At 45.4% G+C, this 23,842-nt stretch overlaps 1 protein-coding gene across 2 annotated transcripts in view; it reads left to right on the top strand.

Moving 5' to 3' along the window:
• The first annotated feature begins 324 nt into the window (after nt 1-324).
• The window catches only part of LOC144722977 (leucine-rich repeat-containing G-protein coupled receptor 5-like), a 96,605-nt gene continuing 73,087 nt past the window's right edge, over nt 325-23,842 (top strand). The window contains exons 1-2 of one of the 2 annotated variants that reach the window (XM_078601448.1): nt 401-541; nt 1,371-1,736. In XM_078601448.1, coding sequence (XP_078457574.1) covers nt 1,384-1,736 — 353 coding nt within the window. In that variant the 5' untranslated portion in view covers nt 401-541; nt 1,371-1,383. Of the gene's footprint in view, nt 1,737-23,842 lie in introns of both variants that reach the window. The other variant, XM_078601447.1, reaches the window with a different exon arrangement.

Here is a 23,842-nt window from a genome sequence, read left to right as displayed (position 1 = left end):
TGAGGAGCGGGTGGGTTGGGGGGTGTGGGAGGTGAGGGGCGGGTGGGTTGGGGGGTGTGGGAGGTGAGGGGCGGGTGGGCTGGTGGGGGGGGGGGTGAGGGGCGAGTGGGTGGGGGGGACGTGAGGGGCGGGTGGGTGGGGGGGACGTGAGGGGCGGGTGAGCTAAGAGGGCGGGGGGGGGGCTGCTGGAGGTGAGGGGGGGGGCTGAGCTGGGTGGGTGGGTGGGGGGGGTGTAAGGGAGGGGCCAGTCGCGCGCCTATGGGGTCGCGGTGACGTCACGCGGGGTAGGGGTGGTCGCGCGCTCGCGGCGCCTACAGCGCTCGCCCCACGGAGCGCGCAGTTCACACAGCCGCCTCCACCTCCTCCACCGCCTCCTCCTCCTCCATCGCCTCCTCCTCCTCCTCCATCGCCTCCTCCTCTGCCTCCTCCTCCCGCTGCGAGAGCCGAACCCCCCCGCCGCCTCCCTCGAGTCTTCTTCACGCGCGCGCAGCCTCTCACGACGACTACAACTTGCCGCCGCTGCTGCAGCGGATATAGCTGAGTGAGCCGCTGTGATAGTGGTGGTGGTAGTGGTTGTTTAGTTGTGTGGTGGTGGTACCGCTGTTGTTGTGTGTAGTGGTAGTGCTGTATATGTGTTGTTGTTGGCAGCTGCAGCTGCTGCTGTAGTTGCGGTACTTCGGCCGCGTTAGCTCCAGGGTCCCCGGCACGGTGGGAGTCACCGCGCTGGCGATTATTGACGGCGCCGTGGGGGTTGTAGTAGTGGCGGTGATCTGATACGAGACAGAGAGAGACGAGAGAGACACAGACGAGAGAGACAAGAGACAGACAAGAGAGACAGAGACGAGAGACGCTGAAAGACTTCGCACGGCCGCAGTAGCAGCCACAGGTAGCAACACGCACACGCGCGCTACTGTACACACACCACCACTACTACTGTACACACACTACTACTGTACACACACTACCACCACTACTGTATGCGACTCTGCGTTAGCTATTAACAAGTAAAGCAGAACACTTTCACAGCAGCAACATTAACTATCACACAGCGATTAGTACACACAGACACACACACAGACATTACGGCATCTAAACCCGTAGAATGTTGTGTCGGTGAGTTAAAACTCTCCACTGTACGCAGAGTAACAAGCAGCGATAAACTTAACACACCACGCGCCCCACAACAACACACAACAACAATCCGTAGTAGTAGTTGTTGTTGAGCTGGTACCAGGGCTGGTGCAGGTAGGTTTGGTTATCGAGAGTTAGGCCGGCATCTGAGTGTTATAGAGCAGCGAGTGGTGGTGTCCAGGGCGGGTGTCGGTGTTAGTGAGCCGTAGGTGGTGGTCCGCTGCTGTCGGGGTTTGTAGGTTACTGGGCAGCATGGGTCCACATCTGCTGCCTTGGCTGCTGCTCCTGCTACTGAGCCTCCACTGCCCTCTGCTGCTCTTCGCCATGGAGGCTCCAGCTGCTGCTGCCCCAGCTGCTGCTGCTGCTGTCCCAGCTGCTGCTGCGCCAGCTGCTGCTGCTGCCCCAGCTGCTGCTGCTGCCCCCTTGGAGGCTGCCCCCTTAGCTGCTGCTGCTGCCCCAGCTGCCCCAGCTGCTGCTGCTGCTGCCCCCTGCCCCGGGCCGTGCCGCTGCGACAGCGGCGAGCCGGGGGGGCAGCTTCGCCTCGACTGCTCCGGGCTGGGGCTCACGGCCCTGCCCGCGTCAGTGGCGCAAGATGCCGTCTACCTGTGAGTACAACACCCTCTTGTTAGCATCACCACTACCAACACCACCAACACCACCACCACCACGAATACAACACCCTCTTGTTAGCACGACTCAACAACACCACCACCACCAACACCACCAACAACACCATGAGTAGAACACCCTCTTATTAGCACGACTCAACAACACCACCACCAACACCATGAGTAGAACACCCTCTTTTTAGCACAACTCATCACCACCAACACCACCAACAACACCACCAACAACACCACCAACACCATGAGTAGAACACCCTCTTGTTAGTACGACTCACCACCACCAACACCACGTTGCGGGGTGAGTGGTGGTACCCTCACCACCACCACCCTCACCACCAACACCACCACCACACGTTGCGGGGTGAGTGGTGGTACCCTCACCCTCACCACCACCCTCACCTCCTGACTGCACATCATGGGCTCCATGCATTGACCCATGATGATGGGCACTATCCTCTGTTACCCACCCTAACCCTTACCCACAACGGCATGGGCTACATACCTGTGAGTGTTGTTGTTGATGATGATTGGGGGGGTCAGGGGCAGTAATCCTCGCAATGGAATCGGTTGTTGCTGGTCGTCTTGGGAACTCGTGATGCGAAGTTCATGTCTGGTGCTGCTGTTGTGATTCTCAATTACGTCGGGGCTTTTTGCTTGAGCTGCTATATCAAGTGATACATGATGATGCTGATTAGTAGCACACCTGGTTTCGACTACCTGGTGGACTTCCTGTGAGTGTCATCCATCTGTGTGCGTGGTAATTTATTGTGTGTACCGTGTGTATGGTATTGTATAGTGGGTGTGGGTGTCGTTGTACATGGCATGGGGCAGTGTGTGTTATACATGGTTTTGTAATGTGTACTGTGTATGGTATTGTATAGTTTGTGTGCAGTGTGTGTGTTCATCGGGTTGCAATGTGTAATGTGGATGTTAAACATGGTTTTGTATTGTTCAGTCAACTTTGTGTGTGTGTGTAGGATGTGTATACTCTATAGTATTGTATAGTGTGTACATCATTGTGTATATGATGTTATACTGTGGTCACGACTCTTCCTATTGTACGTGGTATTCTGTGGTGCTTGATATAGCTATTGTGTTACAGATATTATCGTGTATTCACTGTATTGTAGTAATACTACCTACATCACGTACTTTAATACACATTCAACCGTAACACGTGGGCACACACGCAATTATATGCCTCCAGTGCATATACATGTCTGCGTAAGTAATGGCGATGTTTATATTATGTAAATATACCACGATCATGGTACACATGTCATTGCAATAAGGTTTTACACATACATGTGAGTTGTGTATATATTGTGTAGGTGAATATGCCCCCTTACATATTTTCGTACACGTGAGTTTCACATGTCATTGTGTTGTACACACACACCACACATACTGTAATTATGTATATTCACAGTGCGTTGTTAATTCAGTAATTTGCTCATGTGTGCGTGTGTGCGTGGGCACCCCAGCCTACGATGGGGGTGTTGATTTAATGTTTTTTTTCTCGTGAACAAGGTTCGTGTACGTAGTGGGGAAATTTAAATGCCTTTAAAATACGTCTGGTTGTATGCCTTATACAGTACGTATCACCGTCAGATTATTGCATTCGGCTCGACAATAAATGTCAATCATGTGGTCGTAGCATTGTTATTAGTCATTACACACATCATCTCCGCCTTTGTTGACCTTACAATGTCCACATTGTGTACACGTGCACAGGTGCGTCCTCGTGACATTAACGAGCTGCCCGTATTGTTCCGCCCATTTATATTTTAATGATGACAAGCCATGCAGTAAATTAATAATTAAAGCGGAACATACACGGGCATAAATTGGAAAACACTCTTTTCACACCCAGCTTTGTGCATGCAGCTAACCAAATAATAGACAGCTGTGTTTTTTTTGTATTTTCCTGGATGAATTGTGGGGTAGTAATTGATGCACATTTGCCACTGAATGGGGAGGGGGGGAGGCTGTACAACATTAACCCAATAGTAGCTGCTTGTAAGTCATGCAGCTAACATACAAGCTGCCCCCGGAGGGTTTTCAGATCTGACCGCAAGCCCCGCATGCACGCACGGTCTAATTTAAAGCAGAATATTTTTTTTCATTTTGTACTCTCTCTGTGCCGAATTTAAATGTTTATTGGCCCAGCGTTTTGCAAGTCCTCGAGCGAATGGCCTACTCAAAAGTCAAAATCAGCCCCATTTAAGTCTGTACTTTACGTCTTGTTATACAGCGATGCAGAAAAATGGCAACACAAGTTAATCGGTGGCCTAGAGAATGGGAAGGCTGACAATGCAACGTGTTTTGAAGGCATTTTGTAAGGGGTAAGAAGACGAACAGCGATAAATGTTTCTCGTGCCACATTTTTATCTGATTTGTTTCTTACATTGGTCCTCATTGGCTACTATTCCTTTTGCAAACCTTCTGGAATGATTTTGCTGATATACCTCGGGGGAAGAATGTAAATATCACATTGAAAGTAGAAAACGAACTGATGTAGGGGGTGAGAAATAGATATGAATTATTTTGGTACTTAGAGAAAAATATGATTGTTGCAGTGTGTGTGTGTGTTTCCTTGCGTGTGCAAGGTTTTACCTTGTGTATGCATGCACTGTATTGTGTACAAATCGAGAAATCCGTTTGCCAAGCTCTTGTGTTCACACCCAGTTGTGCATGCATGCTGTGAGAATTAAAAAGAACACTGGCCAGCTCTTTAAATGCTAATGCAGTTGAGTTGAAATTCGTCCGTGTTGTTGCTGTGCAGTGGGAATTGCTTTGGCTTGCTGTCAAGCCAGCCTTTCAACAAAGTAAAAAAATAAAGATTGAATAAAATTCATAACAAGAACAAATTCTGGCCTTCAACAGAATTAATCTCTATCGTTGCCTTCTATGCATTGTTAACCCGAGATAGAACATCGTGCACATTTATAGATCGTGCTTTCAGTCAATAACTTGCTGAGGGGTTGGAGAAAAAAGCATGTCTAATGGATTCACATCACTCTGCAATAACGGCGTAACATATCAATGCACTGCCTGTGCTATGTGTCATATTAAGAACCAGCACTTGTCAGAGTGTGACAAGTTGACCCGCATTGGGCCTTATTCAATTCTCGCAGGTCCTGCCATCAATATGCGTGCGAGTGATGGCACGGACGGCTCATCACAGTGAATCGGCCATTAGCATTGATTTTTTTTATTGCTACCGCTAACATTCTTCGTCTATTTTCATTACTGCTAGACGTTGCCAAGTTCAGAATTTCACATTTATCTTGCAACAAAGGCTATGTATGAGCTTATTTGTGAGACAGCGACATCTGGAACTTGTGTTTTAAAGAAGAATATGCTTTTTATTGTTTTGATCCTGGCAAAAAGTGTCCCATAGATATTATGTTAAAAGATAGCATTGTAGGTTGCCCATGGATCGGCATATAATTGCATTGCTTTATTTCAAAGTTAAATGAGGTACGTGTCCTGTTTTAATTCAATCGCATTTAGTTTTTTCCCCCCATCAGCATTGTAACTTTTACACATTTTACATCCGTATACGTGATCAGTTGGTGAGTGGAATGGTGGCACAGTGGTTTGGGCTCTACACTATGAACCTAGAAACCTGGGTTTTATTCCCAGCCACAGAATACGTCAGTGTGGCGAGTGTCTGGTCCCCTTCACCAAGCCGCATGAACCAGTGGTGAAGTATGATCAAACATCCCCATGACTTTATGCTTTGTGTGGAGGCCTTTATTTAGCAGTGGGTTGACAAATGGCTGTAAATTACAATTGTTATTCTTGCCCAGTATATGTTTTATGCGTATATGTACACGTGCTGGTATGTTGTGCACATGTTGCTCAAATTACACTATAAATCGGCCCAGTGAAATTGCTCACCCCATTGAGAGCATGGATAACCAGCCCAGATTTCCTGCTGTCTGTTGCACACATTTGCAGACTGTCTACGGTGTCTGGTGAACCCTGTCTGGTGAGAGTCCTGGGGGTGTTCATACATCCTGCCTTTACCTTTGTAAAGTGTGGGGCATTGCTATGCATAGGTACGCTGGGAGGACCCACTGATTTAGTGAGTGCTCCCAAATCATAAAACAAATCGAGCACCGTTTCACAAGCCTGTTTAGCAACCTTTACTAATTCTAGCGTACATCTGCTCGGCACAGGCGTCCGTATTGTGCGCGTTTGCGTACAAGAAAAGTATCGTGTTTGGAAAATCTGCCTCATTTAGCAGGCAGGGTGGATAAATGTCAGTTTTTGAGATACTTTACAGGAGTTTGTTCCTGACATGAGCACACAATGGATTCCTCTTATTGCCAACAGTGGCATGAAGTCTTCATTGTCTGAAGGCAGCAAATTGCCGTGACGTCTCCTGTAAAGAACAGCATATTTTTTCGGAGTCTGCTGTCTGTTTTGGCTTAAAAATGGGTTTCCAACAGAAATTACTGTATTTAACTCTTATTGAGGTGACTGTTTGACCTAGCTTTTGCACATAACTCATAACCAGTCTTTTTATTATTTTCTTAAACAGTGTTCAGACTCACACGTGGAAAATAATGAGTCTCCTGTCATTTTCCAGATGGCCCTTGTCTGGTTTGGCATTGTAATTGAATGATTGATCGTTTTTCCTAAAGTTCACTATCTGTATTGGACACTCTTTAAAGTCCAGAGTGGCTTTTTGTTCTGTGCTGTTCATCAACTGAGCTTCAGAAACGCATTTGAACTGTTCACAAATTGTAATTAGTGTCCGCTTCTTGTGTGCCTGGACTTATACCCCCCTCCCTTTCTTGTTGTGTTTCGTTACAGAATTGTTTTTGTTTTCAGTCTAAACGTTTTTTTTTGCTGCACTTAAACATTGTCCGGTGTGGCTGTTGCCAGTGTTATTTCCATTTATAGTCATAAGTAAGTGCGCTAAGAGAATGGGCCTCAGTGCTCCATTGTTCCTTGTATCTCTTACCACCGTTGTAGTCTGTACACCACGCAGAGAAAGCCACATTTGGGAAACATTTTCCATGCGGGTGGGAATTGATGTATTCGTGTGTGTGGTCAATAGGGGTTATTGTGGTTCTGTGCTTATGCAACCACTATTCACTCGCCTCCACAGGACATACCTGTCCAGAAACATTTTTGTAAGCGTGACTGTGCCACTTGCGCTGAATAGAGATTGACACCTGCAGTGTACAGCAGGTGAAATGTGTGGGGTGTTTCCGCTCCTGTGAATGGTCTATTTGTACAGCCAGAGCAGAACTAAGCTCTGTGTGTACTTGTATGTGCGTGCATATCTATCTAATACAATTGGGGAGCTGTGGCGTAGTGTTTTGTGCACTGCACGAACCTTGCGACTTGAGTTCAGTTCCCAGCCATGGCTATAACATCGGTGGCAAATATCTGATCTGGTTCTATGTGGGCGTCCCCTAGGTCGACTGAGCCATAACTGAGTAACTGGTGTGGTGTGTAAGCATTAGCTCTAGGGAGACAAAGGAGGCCAAGCATGGTGTTGACCACGCCACCCACGCATGTGCCATGCCAACCTTCATAGGAACAGCGGTGGCTTCGTGGTTTGTTCACAGTGCTATGAACTTGGCAACTTGATTTCATTTACCAGCCATGGCTATGTGTGTATGTACGTTGAACTTCTTTTGCACGGTATGTGGCCAACAATGCTAATCGGAGGTGCGGGTAACGTTTAACATCGGCAGGAAATTGAATCATTGCAGGTTCCCTAAGTTGACTTAACCTTAGATGAGCATTTTAACATCACCAACTTCGAGGTCAAAGGCGTAGTTTTCGGCCACACCACCTTCACGTGTGTTGTGCTGGACTTAATAGCTGCTCGCAAATAGAACTTGGGCTATATGGGAGATCTGTCTTGTGCAAGAAAATGTTTGCGTTGTACGCTGTCACTGTACTGCATTGTGTAATGTCATTTAACTCCATAACCTTTGTGTTGCTGTCTGATTAGTGGTAATTGCAGAAATATAATTCCTGTTTATAATTTGAAATTTATTTTTACTGCTCACACCTTTGCAGCATAGCCACCATGTGTTACGGGCATTAAAAGTATACCTGTGAAATGTTAACTACACGCAAAAGCATTTGCAGAAATACATGTAAACTGTGCTTTGATAACGAAATGCAAAGCAGCAGTGTTATACACACACACAACTGTTTTATTAATATATTAAAATGTAAAAATATATTTGAAGGTGTACATGATTATTGTTCCATATGGCATGTCTCAAAGTTGTGTTTTGCAAAAGCTCTTGTGGTCATGAATTTACTACAGGGATTGTTGGAAGAAATTCCGAACACAGACAAAATAAAATGCCCTGAAGGGTTTCCAGATTTTTTTTGCCAGGTATGTGAAATATACTGTGGTTTAATAAGTTAATCCAGTTAAATCCACATTCAAAATGTATTGTTTTCTTGCCCCTCCCCCCCGCAACTGCAAGCACCCAAGAAATGTTAAGCCAGTGCATATATTAAATTAAATGCCATTGATGGCTTAGACAAAATTAATTACACTTTTGAGCCAAAAATGCCCTTAACTTGGCACCCACAGTTCCTCTTTAAGCTACCGTTTCTCAACTGTCTCCAAATGTTATTTAGTCTAAATGTTTAACCAGAATATTTTATTTTTTAACAAACTTATTTGAAGGCAAATAAGTAAGGTGACTATCGGGTAAAAGTCGGTGACTTTTAGGCGGAATTCGGCATGCGTATGAAGAGATGCACAGCCTTAAATTATTTTTAAAACATTGTTGGGGCTGCCCGACGAAATACACAAATCTTGCCTTTTGGTGGCATTTGAAACATCCTTTGCTCCACAGCCAGAGTTGGACCTTGCCATCTTTTTAATGTGGTTAGCATTATATAACGGCAGATTGATATCCATCAGCGGGGTGGGTGTTCCCTTCCTGTGCACCATGATGACTGCTCTTCGAAATCCACGCAAATTGGAAACGTGCCAGAGATACAGAAACGCACGCTGCTGTACGAATGTATCCCAACTGCATTACAGATCGGTAACAGTAAATTGTTCTAAATTTATCAGCTTGGCGGTAAGGGGATTTTTTTGTTCTCCTAGTTTTAAATACCCTTTATGTGCCAGCCTCATTTTTAAAAAACAGAATCTTTTCGCTACCGTTGCCAGGGTTGCCGTGCATTCTGCTCCGTGGTTTTTTTTCTCTTCACTTTTTTTCCCTTTCCTATCCCGGAGGGGCTTTGAAAGCAAATTAAGACTGTTTTCACGGACTTAGCCGCCTTCGTCTGTGCTTCCCAGCGCCAAAAAAAGTCCCCGCTGCTCCATTAGTATGCAGTGGATGGGTACCGTGACCCCTTGGGATGTCTGAACACCCTGCCCCTACTCAAAGGCCTTGTGTCTCTGGTGCTTGCGGTGGGGTGTGGTGGCTGGGCCAGGGTGAGCGAGCGAGTGAGGTTGAGTGAGTGTCAGCTAGGTAAGGGTTATTTTTTTATTTTTTTGGCAAGGGGTTGCTTTGGGTCAGCGGGCGTGGGTGGGTGGGTTGGTTAGTGTGTGCGCGTGCGTGTAAGCCTGTGCGCGAGCGTGCGTGGGTGTGCACGCGTGTGGGTGGAAGGCAGCCCAGAGGGGGGCGCGGCTCCTGGCTCAGCATGTGCGCACCGCTCTTAACGATGCAAGCAGCGGGGATAATTAGAGAGCGCCGGAGCCCCCAGGCATCCCCGGTCGCTGACTGACAGCTCGCTTGGCCCAGTGCGGTCCACTCGCAGCGGGCAGCCCTAATGGGGTCTTTTGTCGGGAGAGGAAAATCCTTTCAGTCTGCCAGCGGGCCTGGCGGGCTTCCCCCTGATGAAAATGTTAATGTCTGAGTGTCGCTTTTAATTGCTGCTTAACCCCCTTTTACTGTAAAGTTGCTGCGAGAGATGCTGCAGTGACGGAGGCCTTTTAACAAATTCTCCTTTCGGGCCAAGCCAGGATTTTGTCCCGCCGTGCTAAGACTTAGCTGCGGCCGCAGTGGCAGTGGAGAATGGCCCCAGATACTCCACTGCAGACGCCAGCTGAGCGCCAATGCCGAGGGAGGATGTACCAAAGTGCAGCGTGCGCCTGTCCACAAATGTGAACCGCCGCCGCTGGGGACCCGCCGGGTTAAACATCAGCCCGATGGCCGGGTCGAGCACCGTGTGCGGCCTTGCTGGCATCACGAGAGAGGGCCCTGTTAATCATTTGACCACTTGGTCCAGCTGCTTGTGGATTTGCACCCCTCTGTGTGTTTTTGCTTTGGCTTACCCGTCCATTGGCTCTGCGTGCTTATGTATTCTGCTGATAACCAAAGGCCACGCAATTGGATTTTTTTTTTCTCAGAGCTCGATTTTTACGTTTTAAACCACCCTTGGCTTTTTTTCTCATTGACAGCAAGTTGTTGTTCTGTTGTAAAATACATTTATCGATTGCGCTTGTCAATTTACTTCTCCATTTATCATTGTGGTCAACGAATGTGAAAATGTAACACTTATTCTTTCGCGACCAATATCATCCATAATACAGGGTTTGTTGTTGCTGTTATTGACTTTCAACACAACTTCACATGATTATTACCGCTGCCCCCAGTTAACCCACGATTGGACATCGTGCACATTTATATATTTCTAGTTAACTCTGGTTATCTTGAAAAATATGGAAAATATAGAGAAATAACAGATATTATGACAATCCACATTTACGACGTATGAGGATTGATCCATCGTGCCACGATGAATCGATTTATGGTGCAGAAACTTGATTTATGAACACGTGGAGATTTCCTTGTTCTCAAGTATTATTTGTGGACGTTTATCTATTAAGCCCCTTAAAATAATGCTGATAAAAGGAAAAGGACTGGTAAGTGGTGTTTTTACTGTTTGTACTGTCTTTGGGAAAATCGGGTCCATTTTTACGACGATCCGATTTACAAAGGGGTTATACAGCTCTTTGTCAGAATCAACTTGGCCATAAATGACAGCTCAACGAAGTGGCTTATTACATGGAAATTTATAGCAGCCAAATACTCTAAACGCATGTTTTATCTAAAAGGGAAAAAGCGGAGAAAAATCCATGCGACCACGGGGAGAACATGCAAATTCCAAATATAGAGACGCCAGGCTCTGGATCGAATGCACGTCCTCCGAGGTATAACACTATTATCATGAGCGAGAACCCCAGTTGGCGATCCTTTGTTTTCTTTTGGTTTTTCCCTTCTCCCCCCCCCCTCTTGCCTTTATTTTGTCCATCCCCCGCTTATAATCGCTTAAATCCACTTTAATATGGACAGTGCGACAGAAAGGAAATCGATGCCCTAAGCGCATTTCACACAGTGCAGCTCGGCACACATCCAAACGTCCCAGCAGCCTTAATGTGTCAACAACATGCTCTCTCCACCTTTTAAAATATGCCAAAATTTGCTGATACTCGTTTAGATGTAAATACTCGCCACGCAAGCCCCATGCCAAAGTATACGATATAATTACTAGGCCTGCAATGAATCGCCTCCACCTTTGCGCTTTGATGAACTCGTACGATTCGCAGTTGTCAATTGATTCAAGGATCGATTCATTGACTTAACTTTGTTGTAAATGTAGCTGATTGGGTGACATAATTACATTTAACACAATAATTCGCAATAATTGATTCTTACACTTTACATGCACAATTTGATGCATGCATCATGAGCAATATGACTACATAAACATGCGTCGTTACATGCCAAATTATATTTACAGCATACCACTACAGTATTGTGGATGCTATTGGTCTCACTGGAGGCTCATCTGTCTTTGGTCGAAGAAGATAGGTGTTTGAGACAGGAGTAATGTCTCTTAGTGATCACTGGAGAGCTGGATATTAAGTAACTAGAGTAAGAAGGTTCTCGCCTTTTAAATACAAATGCCTATTGAGGATTCTTGGGAAATTCATGGTGGACGAGGGAAGCACCTCGATGGTTTGGAATAGAGCGTGGAAAGATGTGGGGAGGTTGCGATGGGTGGGACACGTGCCCTGGGTTCAAGGGGGGCGAGTCTTCCAAGACGGGCAATGAAGCGGTATCCAGAGTTCAGCGACTTATAGAGGAGACCTAAAGCGAGGTGGTTGGATACTCTGAAGAGCAGACTTTGGAGGTTGAGCATCCGACTACAGAACCTTGTAAAAGGTAAAGAAGTGATGTTGAGGTGTGGTGGCACCAGTGGAATTAGTAGTGACGCCCTCTTGACCTTGACTTGTGCCCACATGCCACAGAGCATCATGTGGCCTTATAATAAATGCTTCCTATACTAGCATGAGATTTCTATTACCGCTTGCAACTAAGCACAGCGTTTAGAGTTTCACTGTTTTATATGTCAGGTGCACAGCCATGGAACATTCAGAGTAAAGCCAACTAATGTTTTAGGACGCAGTTAATAAAACATATAGCCTACCTGCTACCAGAACCTAAAAATCAATACGTTATTTTTAAAGGCGAGAACGTGGCAGAAATGCAAGCACATAAAGCCGTATTCATTACACTTTCAAAGCGATTTTGACATTAATCTTTTCCGTTTCGCCTCTTTAATATTTAACAGTAGTGTGGCTTTCGTGTAACAATTATGTTGTGTATATATACACGGTGTGTTACAGGCAGTATTGAGAATGTCGGTAGAGCACTGCGTGATGAAGCTGGTGACCTGAGTTTGATATTTGGCCACAGCTAACAATGTGGCAAGTGATTCCTGAATCCGACCAGGGCACCTGCCGCACTGTGATAAAGTTTGCCCCACGTGACCACCATGGCATGTGGGAGGCCTTCATCCAACACTGGACACAATGTGTTTTTCGCAGATTCTATGCGCAAACAACTGTATATTCTGCTGTTGAAACCCAGAACAACAAAAAAATGTTATACTCTCTCAAAATTCTTTTATACAGACACCTTCTTAGGTGTAAAAAAAATAACGAATGTTACGTTTATGGCAACTTGACTTGTGTTCTCTGTCGAGTTCCCTTATAGGTCATCGCCATTACGATCCAGTTTTTTTACCCCCACCCTACAAAAAGGATCTGAAAAAATTAACCCGTAAAAACAAAGTTTTTCACTCTAAATCCTTTATATGCGTGGCGGCTAGAGTCCTCTCGTCCTCTGGCTTGAGATTGCTGCCACCTATGGGTCAGATGATTGTCTGCCAGCATTAAGCAATTGGTAATTAAATATTTTTAAAAAATTCCCTAAATAGTGTACATTTTTAAAAAAAAAATTTCACTAAAATTAATTGTCACGCACAACGAGTCTGTGTGGAAAATGTCAGCTCGATTGGATCACGGGAAGTGGGTTAAAAAACGACCGAAAGATTTGCACGGTCGTAAGCAAGCAAGCAAGCACGCAAGCAAGCAAGCAAGCGAACTTAATATAAAGGATTTAATAAACAGTGTCAATTTGGCACTCCTCCCCTCCGCCTCCCGACAGAAACTGGAGAGGCCGGGGGGGTGGGGGGAGTCGCAGCGCCGAGGGGGTTTTGTTTTGATTCGGCGGAGCGCTCGCCGGAACGGGCAAACGTTACTGTGAGCCGCGCATGCAGCACCAACATAGGGGCCGGACGCACGCTCACTCACGGTGGCCTCGCGTCGGCACCCCGTTCCAGCATGTTTCATCTTCGCAAGACGACTTTTCAACAAACCGTCATTAAGCCCAACATCGTGACGTTTTTTGGCTTGGGATTGTTGCATGCGAGTTTTTTTTTGCGTTTTCGAAGTTTGTGTTCAGAAAAATGTGTTTGTTTCTGGTACCATTGGTATTCGTTCAGATATAGGTTTAGAAACATTGCTATGAAAATACATTGATGTGGCTTGTGATTGGGCAGAAAATGATTCACCACCACCCTCCAACCGTCAATTAATGAACAGTCTCGATTAAGAATTGCAATTCAATTCAAGAATCAGCTTTTTTTGTATCGTGTTACTATTTACTTTATATTTTTATAATTTTTTAAAATCTTATTTAAACGGTTGATTGTAATCTCATTTGCAAAGGCTACATTAGCCTGAATGCAAACTCTTTGTTTTATATAATTCACATCATGAATTATATTTAAATTATTCTTGCCTGCAGGATTCATTTCATGTATTGCATGCCAACGAATACATTATAAGGTCGTACTCGTTACACACAAAGTGCTTGCCACAAATGAACCACAATACCTTACTGATCTCGTCAAGAAACATAAACAATCACGCGAACTCCAGTCATCCTCGCAGTGGCTTTTGGTAAGCCATCGAGCAAAGATGTTCACTGCATTGCACGCGTTCAGATGCACTTCTGCGGCCATCTGGAACGCTTTTCCTTCCGATATTAGGAAGCCACTGGAGCTATGCACTTTTAAATCTAGATTGAAAACGAATTTATTTAGAACTGCTTTTTGTGTTTAGTTTGTCCTTCCCCCGCATCTCCAATTAGCACGGTTGGCTATCTATGGTGCGAAAGAAGTTTAACATACATACTTGTTTTCATAGATAGATTATGGAGCTAGCGTCACATATCATTACATTGTTATTGCTGTTGTATCTGGCAGAGTGGTGCTGTGGCAGAGGGGCCCATCTCGCAGAGAGGTCGTGAGCTGAAATCCCAGTTGGGGTTTGACTCAGCCCATCATCCCCATGGGTTTGAGGGCTGCAATTAGTCCAATGAAGACCTGGAAATTGGCCCAACCAATGGCTGACACAGCTCACAAGGGGTGTGGCCATGCCTGTGATTGACACCTCTAAGTGGACAATTGATAAACGTGTAGGAGGGCCTGGGGCCCCAAGGTTGAGGTCCTGTAAATAAACTTTGTAAACGACAAATCTAATCGAAATGAGCTTTTGGTAATCATTAAATATATAAAGTTACTTGTCAATCTACTGCTGGACGAAGGCCTTTTTGGTAATGAGGGTTGTTTTACCATACTTTTTCCCTCTACATTTAGAATCAACGTGCGTTTAGAGTATTTGGCTGCTATACATTTACACACGATAAGCCACTTCGTTGAGATATAATTTGTGGCCAGGTTGCTTCTGAAAAAGCCATATAGCTCAGTGGGCCTTTCCCGGTAAAATAAAAAAAACTTTGCGTTCAGTCGGTGTGGATTTATGAAGGAGTAGGACAAGTCCATGATTGGTGTGGATATCAGTCGTCGCTGATGTTAGCCATGGTCGAGAAACGTAATTCACTTCGCTGGGTACGTAATGCGATGCACTCACCAATGTGCTACCGCTCCTCCCCACCCATTTACTAGAACATAATGAAATTCGGTGTTTGACCTTGTTATACCATAGGCACTTAACGTTGTATCTGTTTGAAGTCGATTACAACACTCATGATATACATGCATGTGGTAATTGATTATTTACGGTTAGTGGCACAGTGGTTGGCGTACTGCGCTGTGAGCCTGCAGACCTGAGTTCAGTTTCTGGCCATGGCAAACATCATTGGTGAGTTATACCTGTACCAGTACTGATGGCCCACTTTCCAAATCGCATTGACCAGTGTGGTGAAGTATGGTCAAAACCATCACCCATGACCGACTTTGCATGGGGGCGCCTTCATCTGGCAGTGGTGAAATTTGGGCTAAGAATACACTCCTCTCTTGCCTACTTAAGCATTTTTTTCTTGGTGTGGTTGTTCCACCTGATGAAGATTGCTTGTCTTGCGATCGAAACGTCGTGATTTATTTTATTTTATATCTACCTTCGTGACTTTACCGAAAAAACCAATGAGTATGGATTCCTGCAGTTACGAAAGCTTCAAATCAAGATTTACTCCTATATTGTCAACATCAGTAACGGTGCATTGATCCATTGGATTTGTTTGCACAAGACGAAGGTAAATTGTTTACATTTTTCTATAAATAATATTGCAATAAATTATTGATCTTGAGCACTTTTTAACTCCATAAAAACCCGATATAATACATGCCCTGCACAGCGGTAGTGGCGCCCCACTTAAACAATGATGCACTGGGGTTCAATATAAGTGTCGTAGTTTTGTTTCTGCCTTGCAGGATTACTTGAGAGGATTTTTACGTCATGCTTGTTGTTTTGAGCAACTAATGTTTCTCTTGAAGAGGGATAACACAAAGCTGCACAAGCTTCACGCATGTCGTTTATTTTCACTGGCGTATTATTTCCATACAGCATTGCGTCTTTTTTTTTTCGTATGCCTAAAATTCATAACAGTCCCATCAACTGCCTCGAAGGGTACTGCTGAAAAAAATAAACTACCTCCTATCGAGTCTGTGTTTTTAAAATGTGACTATCTGCACATAAAATAAACAACCTTGATCATGAATACATTTTCAGGTGTCTGCAGAATTCCTGCACTCAGACGCACACGCACACTGACATACACATCTCGGTGCAGGGAAACAATTCATCCCCGTTCAAAAATATCGTCCCCAGGATTCTTTCCGGGGGTTTCAAGTGGCACTTCTCTCCTTTCAATTTGGCTTAATTAATTTTCCAAGTCACCCGATCTTTGCCCACTTGCATGAGACGACACGGGAAAGTCAGCTGCAAGCGACCGCTTGGGCCCGTGTGCGTGCGAGGCCCCTCTCCGCGATGGATATAACTCCCGACCGCACGAAAAACCACCCCCCGACAGGAATTGAAGAGACGATGTGGCTTGTGCACATCCTGTGCAGTAATTGCCCTGTTACAAGTTATTTTTGGCAATAGGATTAGCCACAGCGGAGCCTGCCTTCCTGCCTCCCGTCTGTTTTATTTGGGTGCCGCGGCGAAATGGCGGGAGGGAGGGCCTTTTCTCTTCATTGGGGTCCTGGATCGTTCCGCAAACTGCCGCTGGCAGCATTGTGATATGCTACTGCCTCCTCTTCTAGCCTGATTAATGCAATTTTTGTGGGTCTCATGGCAAGCCTACATAGCCCGCAAGGTGGGGAGGTAATTTTTTTTTTATCTCCGCGCAAAATGCACGGGAAGCACGGGCAGCAAGTATTTTGGTTCGACTTTGATCAGTGGTGCCACGATGGTGAGATGTAAACTACCTTGCCTGGTATGCAAGAGGTCTTGGTTTCGATTCCCACCCTGACGCTTGTATATTTGGAGTTTGCATGTTCTTGCCGTGGTCGTGTGTATTTTTCTCCGGGTCCTCCGTTTCTCCTCCACGTTTAAAATCACATGCGTTTCGAGTATTTGGCTACTGTTATAAATTTCTACGTGATAAGCCACTTCGTTGAGCTATCCATTTGTGGCCAGGTCATTTCTGAAAAAGAGCTGTATAGCTCAGTGGGCCTTAGCTGGTTCAATAAAAATAGTATCAGCTTATATTGAAGAACGCAGATGATTTGATGTTACTTATGACGGTCATGTAAACACATCTAGTGACTGCATTCTTCAGTATCCAGACATGTCTTATGCATCAATGCCACCGTCCACGGGAGTATTCTTATCCATCATATTTAGCATATTGACACCGGGCCTTGTATATACTGCATTGCTACCGTTGAAGTAGATAAATGATGCCACTATCCCAGTGCAGTGTGCCAATTAATGTTTTATTTTTATATTTTAAATTATTTAGTCTTCTGACGGTGAAGCACAGTACTTGATGATCTCACCACAAACACCAAACAACTCTCATGAATCCCAGCTTTATAACTACTGCATCACTTTTTGTTTGTGCTGGACATGTAAGGCTCATGAGTATGTTGTCGTTACAGAATGTAAGTTTTTATCCCTTGCTCTCTTGCCAGTGTTCGTTGTTGTCATGTTCTGATCTTTGTCTCAAGAATTCTACTCGTATAGTAGCCATGTCAGATTTTCAAATTGAACTCCCATTTGTTTTCATGCATTTATCAGTGGATCTCCATGCATAATATAAACCCTCATATATTATTCAACAATAGTCTCAGTTTATGAGCTCAACATCTGTCAAACTGTTCATTACATGTGTAGTGTTTTAATTTATTCAAATCCACGCACTGACATGCATGCTGCTGTGTGATATGGGTCAGAAATGGCTTACAGTACATTGTGTCCTGTAGTTTTATGAGAGTATGCATAATCAGCAGGGGTTTAGCAGGAAGATGAATAGTCATAATCCAGGGTTGTAATTTAATGCAAGAATCTACTTTTTTCTTTATATTATGGTCAATGATAGTGCCTGTAGTGGTTGCAGGGATCATGTGAACCCTTCACATAGAACATTAATGTGATTCTTGAATCGCTGCATCTCATCCATAATTATTGCTCTGTTTGGGTCACAGGAGGATTGGGTGGCAAAGTGGTCCACGCAATTTGCCATGAACCCGGCAACGTGAGTTCAATTCCTGGCCGTGGTTAACAACGATCGGTGATATTCTAAACTTGACTGCTCCCCTCGCATTGCCATCCCACATTGGCCAGGGTGGTGAAGTATGTTTAAACATCCACCCCCTCCATGACCGACATGGTCTGGAGGGTCCTTCATCCAGTGTGGATTGACAAATTTCTTTAAATTAACATGTTAATTTTATCATTACAGTATTGTTAAATTAATGGTGTTGAGTTGTTTTTAATGTTCAGCCTATTTGCGACACTCCATTCATAAATACAGTACATCCAAAACCGGCCATGTACCACCTCATATTTTAGATTCCCCATCTACGTGAAATGTAACCCTGCCGTTCCAAAAATGGAACGCTCATGCGTAATATAACCACCTTTCATTGACCACCTCCACTTATATCAACCACACCTTGGGCTTGAGAAAATTTACAAACTTATGTCGCCACCTTCCACTGCACGAGACACAACCAAAGTGGCAGCCTCTTGCAGCTGAACATTTTATCTAAACAGTTAAGTTATTGAGTTGGTGCTTTTCCACTTATGGAGAAATGTAACTTGACAACGCCAGACGCGATGGGAGTACCGAACCTCTGGTCAGAGCCGTGACTTTTGCCGAACTCGCCGAACATCCCAGCAGCAGCAGCGTTGGTTAAAAGTGAGCTCCCCCTGCACAGCGCGCGCGCGATGCGGAGGGGCATGACGCAACTCGCTCTCGCCTCCCTGGTGCACCCAGCCACCCGGCATTCCTGGGTGGCGCTTTCTCCTCGGGGCAGGCCGGACGTGCTGGGACTTGCACACCTCTCTGCCGCACCACCTCCGCCACTCCCACCCGCTCAGCACGTAGACGCACGCACAAACAAAAGACAAAGATCCCCCGTGTAGCCTTAACAGACTGTTGGGGCAAGTGCTGTTAGGTCGGCACGGAAGACGAGAGATGAGTGGCCAGCACCATGCCTGGCAGCTTTTGCCTCCCTAGTGGCAATGTTTACACACTGTACCAGGTACTCATTTGAGGTTGAGTCGACTTAGGGGAGACCTAGTACTGGTTCAGGCAATCGTCACTAGTTTTGGCCGTGAGTGGGAATCGAACTCGGGTCCCCGGGTTCAAAGCGCAGCGTGCTGACCGCTACACTCCGCACACAACAACCGCCATTCGCCACTAACTGATGGTGATGTCACCACGGTGCTTTTGCCAGGCTATGTGCGCTTTAAGTCCTAGCAAAATGCGCACACACTCACACACACACACGCGTGTTGCTCTTGCTTACGTTGAAACGTGCTGCACCGAAGGCTCATTTGTTGTGGTTCACCAGCGTCGCTCAAGCATATTCAGCCAGCTCTCTTCAGGTTGTTGAGAAATGAAGGGGTGGATGCGATTGTTTTCTTCTTGTCTGTGCGTTTTGGGCGGGTGTCTTTTTGTTGGTAGGGAGAGGTGATTGCAGTGGTTGGAGAACTGATGCGATGCCAGATACTTGGATTTGGTTCCCAGCCAAGCATATTAGTGGAAAATAGTATTCGGACCTGTTCTGGGCCTTCACGATATCAACTTGCCCATAAATGGGGACCCTGGTGTGGCGTGGAAAAACCGCAGCACTGGGTTCGGCTAAGCCGGCCAGGATTGGTGCGTCTTCACCATGCGTTTTTTTGCCGTGCGTTGCTTCCCTTAATAGGTGCTGCCTAAGCAACACTTTCCTCTGCGATCTGTAAAGGTAAATGTGTGAACCTTGTCTGCTTGACATGTCAGAATCTGAATATTTAATTATGCTGGAGGAATCCGATGAGCTATGAAGCCCTTTTTCACTGACCAGGAGGGGAAGGTCTGAGCGTTACAACAACAAACAATACAAAAATATGATAGGAGTGAAAAGTATAGGAAAGGTAAACAAATCGCTTAAAATATACAAATTAAACGAATTTTTTTTTATATTACCAAGTAAAGACCACTTAGGTATTAACTTATTTTTCAGAAGCAACCTGGCCACAAATGATAGCTTCATGAAGTGGCTTCTGTGGAAATGTATAGCAGCAAAATTATCTATATAATCTCAATTTGCACACAGTGGACAGTGGTGACGAAGTCTAACTTTACCATCTCACCTACCAGGGTTCGATACATGGCCAAAATACCAAGTAGTACGTGTTATCTGAACTTAACCTGGTCCTTTTTAGGATTTGAACCATCCTAAAATGCATGGCTGGTGTGGTCCGTGTGTCCCTTGCTGGTCATAATTGCTCATAAGGATAATTAGGGTGTCTCTATGTTTATGTATGCGAAAAAAAACTAATTCGATCAACAAAAAGTATTATTCATTATGTATAACTTTTGAACACCTCGGCAAATACGTGCATTAGGAGATGGAGTATTGGAAATTAGCTGGTGTGTGTAGGTGCTTGGTGGATTGTTGTGTAGCGGGTTTTAAAGAGATAGTGGTAGCTTGGGGAGGCCTTCATGCAGCAGTGGATTGACCATGGCTGGCGTTGTATAACCCTTCACAGTTTGGTTAGATCACCGTGAACACTGTCCAGTTATGACAATTGCATCTGTCCAGATCAGTCCCATCATGTTTGCCATCACTGCTCCATCTGCATCTCCCCCCACCCACCTCTCTCCACATCTTGCTCCCAAAGAAACCTTTGTCACTCCACGTTGCGAAGAAACTTACGATCCAGGGACAACTTTCGGCCTGTCACCGCGTTTGGAAAGCAACCAATAATCGGCGGCACATCTGTCTTTAACGTGAACCTCCTCCCAATATGTTTTGTTCTATTCTTGTTCACAGTTTTTTTTTCCCTTGTCAGCAGCAACACAAGTCCAGACGCCATCACCTACCCCTAAGGGCCTTATTAGCATGCTAATACGGGGGCTAAATCCCCTAATTAGGAGCCCGCAAGATACTTTGCTTTCACCAAATCCCTTCCTTTTCGGAGCAGCGCTGCTGCCGCTTTTGAGCGTGGCCCGTGTTCTGCCGAGGCCAAGGACAACAGCTGAACCTCGCCAAGCAGAGTCTCGTTGCGTCCGTCCGCCAGTGAGATTTAGAACGATGTTGGAGCACGGTGCCACCATGTGCTCGGCAATGAATGGCCGTGCGCTTGCGAGTCTTGTTTCGCGGTCGTGACGGGCGTGGATTTTGTCGTCATTTTGAGAATTATATTCAGCATATGCTCTGTTCGGGGTGTAATGATTCCCTGCCTATCCTAATTACATTCAAGAATCAAATCTATTTGTAACTCTGGTGAATGTAGCAGCCTCTATAGTGGCTGGAGGGGTCCATATTAACCCATTGAATACACAAATTGCAAAGCATTGTTTTTGATGCCACAGCACATTCATGTGTAACGTTTATTGTAAGACATAAAAAAAACTTTGCGAGCAGTTAAACATGAAGATATTTTTTTATGGCAATAAAGATTATTGTACGCTATTTAACACGGCGCATAAAATAAATGACGGCAATTTAATCGCACAGTTGGCCACAATCGAGACGTTGCTTTTCTGTATGCAGTGCTGGCTTTTTAAGCACCCTTGTCTGCGAACGCATGCATATGGTATTTGAAAGCGAAGAAAGCAAGATTTAAACGTGAGTGTGAATAATGCATGAGGGCCTCTTTGTTTAAGAGACAGCCAGTCGTACACTGTAAATTACTGCGGAGTTTTGCCTGAGCCTCGGCCCACAAGGCTAGCATGCGCCTACAGTCTTAAATGCAGCTGGCATATGCCGAGAAATATTAAACAGATTGAGCAGCGTTGACTACCAGCACTCAGCATATTGTGTCAAGAGTACATGAAGACTACAATGTAATTGCATGAGTAGTAATAACTTAAAAAATAGTACTTGGGCGCCCAGCCCGGTAATGATTTCTTGCTTATTGTTGCCGTAACAGAGTTTTGTTTGCAAGCCAATCTTACGGTGCGCATTTTCACGTTCTCGCTAAGCAGCATCAAGGTGTTGGCATCTCCGGTGCCTTGCTTGCTGGGAAAAAAAAGTCGGCGTTCTGAGTGGGCGAGTTGGTCCACACACACGTGTGGACCAACTCGTGTGCTGTACGGTGCTCGCATTATACTCTGGATTTAAGCGTAACCCTCAAACTCATGCAGATGTACGTAGATACAACATTTACCTTTGTCGTCCCCCTCTGCTGCGGTGGCGAGATGCGGTAGGTCGTGGGTTCGATCCCGACCCTGACGTCTGTATATATGGAGTTTGCTGGCTCCATCTCTCCATTTTCACGTGAATTTTTCTCCGGGTCTTCCGGTTTTTCCCTCGACATTTAGAAACGTGCCTTTCGAGTGTTTGGCTGCTATAAATGTCCACATGATAAGGCACTTCGTTGAGCTGTAATTTGTGGCCAGGTCGTTCAGGTATATCTCGCTGGGCCTCATGACCTTCAGGAGGAGTCCTGCTTGGAGTATATAACCACTTAGTGTTGTTTTGTTTTGTGTGAGAGGTAACTCGAGTGCCTGGAGAACTACTTTATTAAGAGGGAATGCTCAAACTCTACTCAGATGGGTTAACAACCCTGCTTTGTTGTGCTTCGTCCTACGGGCACCTTTTCATCGGTTATAGTTCTTTACTTTATAAAAGTAATTCCAGTGTTTGGTCTGGCCAAATGCACTTCATATGGCTTGTGACCAAGTTGCTTCTGATAAAGCCGTATAGCTCAGTGAACCTTACCTGGTAAAATAAACATTATACTCTTTGGTTCTTTCGGTAAAGTCACGTAGGTATAAAATAAATCACGACGTTTCGGGCGCAACACAAGCATCCGTCATCAGGTGGGAAAGCATGGTCTGCTGCTGAGGCAGACTATTGCGCCCGAAACGTCGTGATTTATTTTATTTTGTACCTACGTGACTTTACCGAAAGAACCAAAGAGTATGGATTTCTGCAGTCACGGAAGCTTCACATAAAAAATAAACATTATTTAGTTTGGTTTGTGTTGGATTTTTCGAAAGTTGTCCTTGTATGCAGTGTCCACTGTACAAGTGATGGATGACGACATTTCACCAATTCCACGCCAATTTAGCTTTTGGTGTCTGCATGCAAACTGAGGTGTAGTCCATAAGAACAGCTCTAAAGTTACGTCTCAAGCTTTTTTTTGCATATAATTCAATGAGGATGGATCTTACACCAGTAGACATGACATCACGGTTTCACATGTACTCTCTTGAGTACGTTCGAGTTATAATTGCCCGAGCAATGTCATTGGCTAAGTGAATTCCGTAGACCTGTCGGAAAGATACACTATGTTTTGGCCGGTGAAACTGACACTTACTCTCTGCCAGCCCTACGTAATTAAACTCCACAGGGATGTCCTTGACCGCATTATTTGCTCGCACTTTGGGGAATTGCCAAGGTAATTTCTCCTGGTCCCTGTAGGAGTATCACCTGGATTATTCTACGGGACGTTTATCGTATTCTGAAGAATCATCTCGTGGCAAGGCTCTGTGAAGTGTGCAAGCGCATATGCGCAATCGTTACGCAGCCACCAATTACCCCCCCCCCCCGCCGTGTCGTAATCTCCACGTTGCCTACGCCGTGTGCAGTATTCCAAGCGGCGCACACATGGTTAAACCTGCTGGGCTCGAAGGGACTGAGCATCGTCAGGTTTGTGTGCGTAAGGCCGACGGTAAACCCCACTGCCACATGCCGATCTTAGCTTCGCTGCCGTGCGTGTGTGCGCGCTGCGTGTCCGTTGGAGATTTGAGTCTGGCACAACATGAAGCAACCGTAGGTGTCACGCGCAAATAGCAGGTTCGTGCATTACTGCT

Source organism: Lampetra planeri, chromosome 16 (genome assembly GCF_965212315.1).
Source record: "Lampetra planeri chromosome 16, kcLamPlan1.2.h2, whole genome shotgun sequence".
Lineage (NCBI taxonomy): Eukaryota > Metazoa > Chordata > Hyperoartia > Petromyzontiformes > Petromyzontidae > Lampetra > Lampetra planeri.
This window is presented reverse-complemented; position numbering and strand designations above follow the sequence as displayed.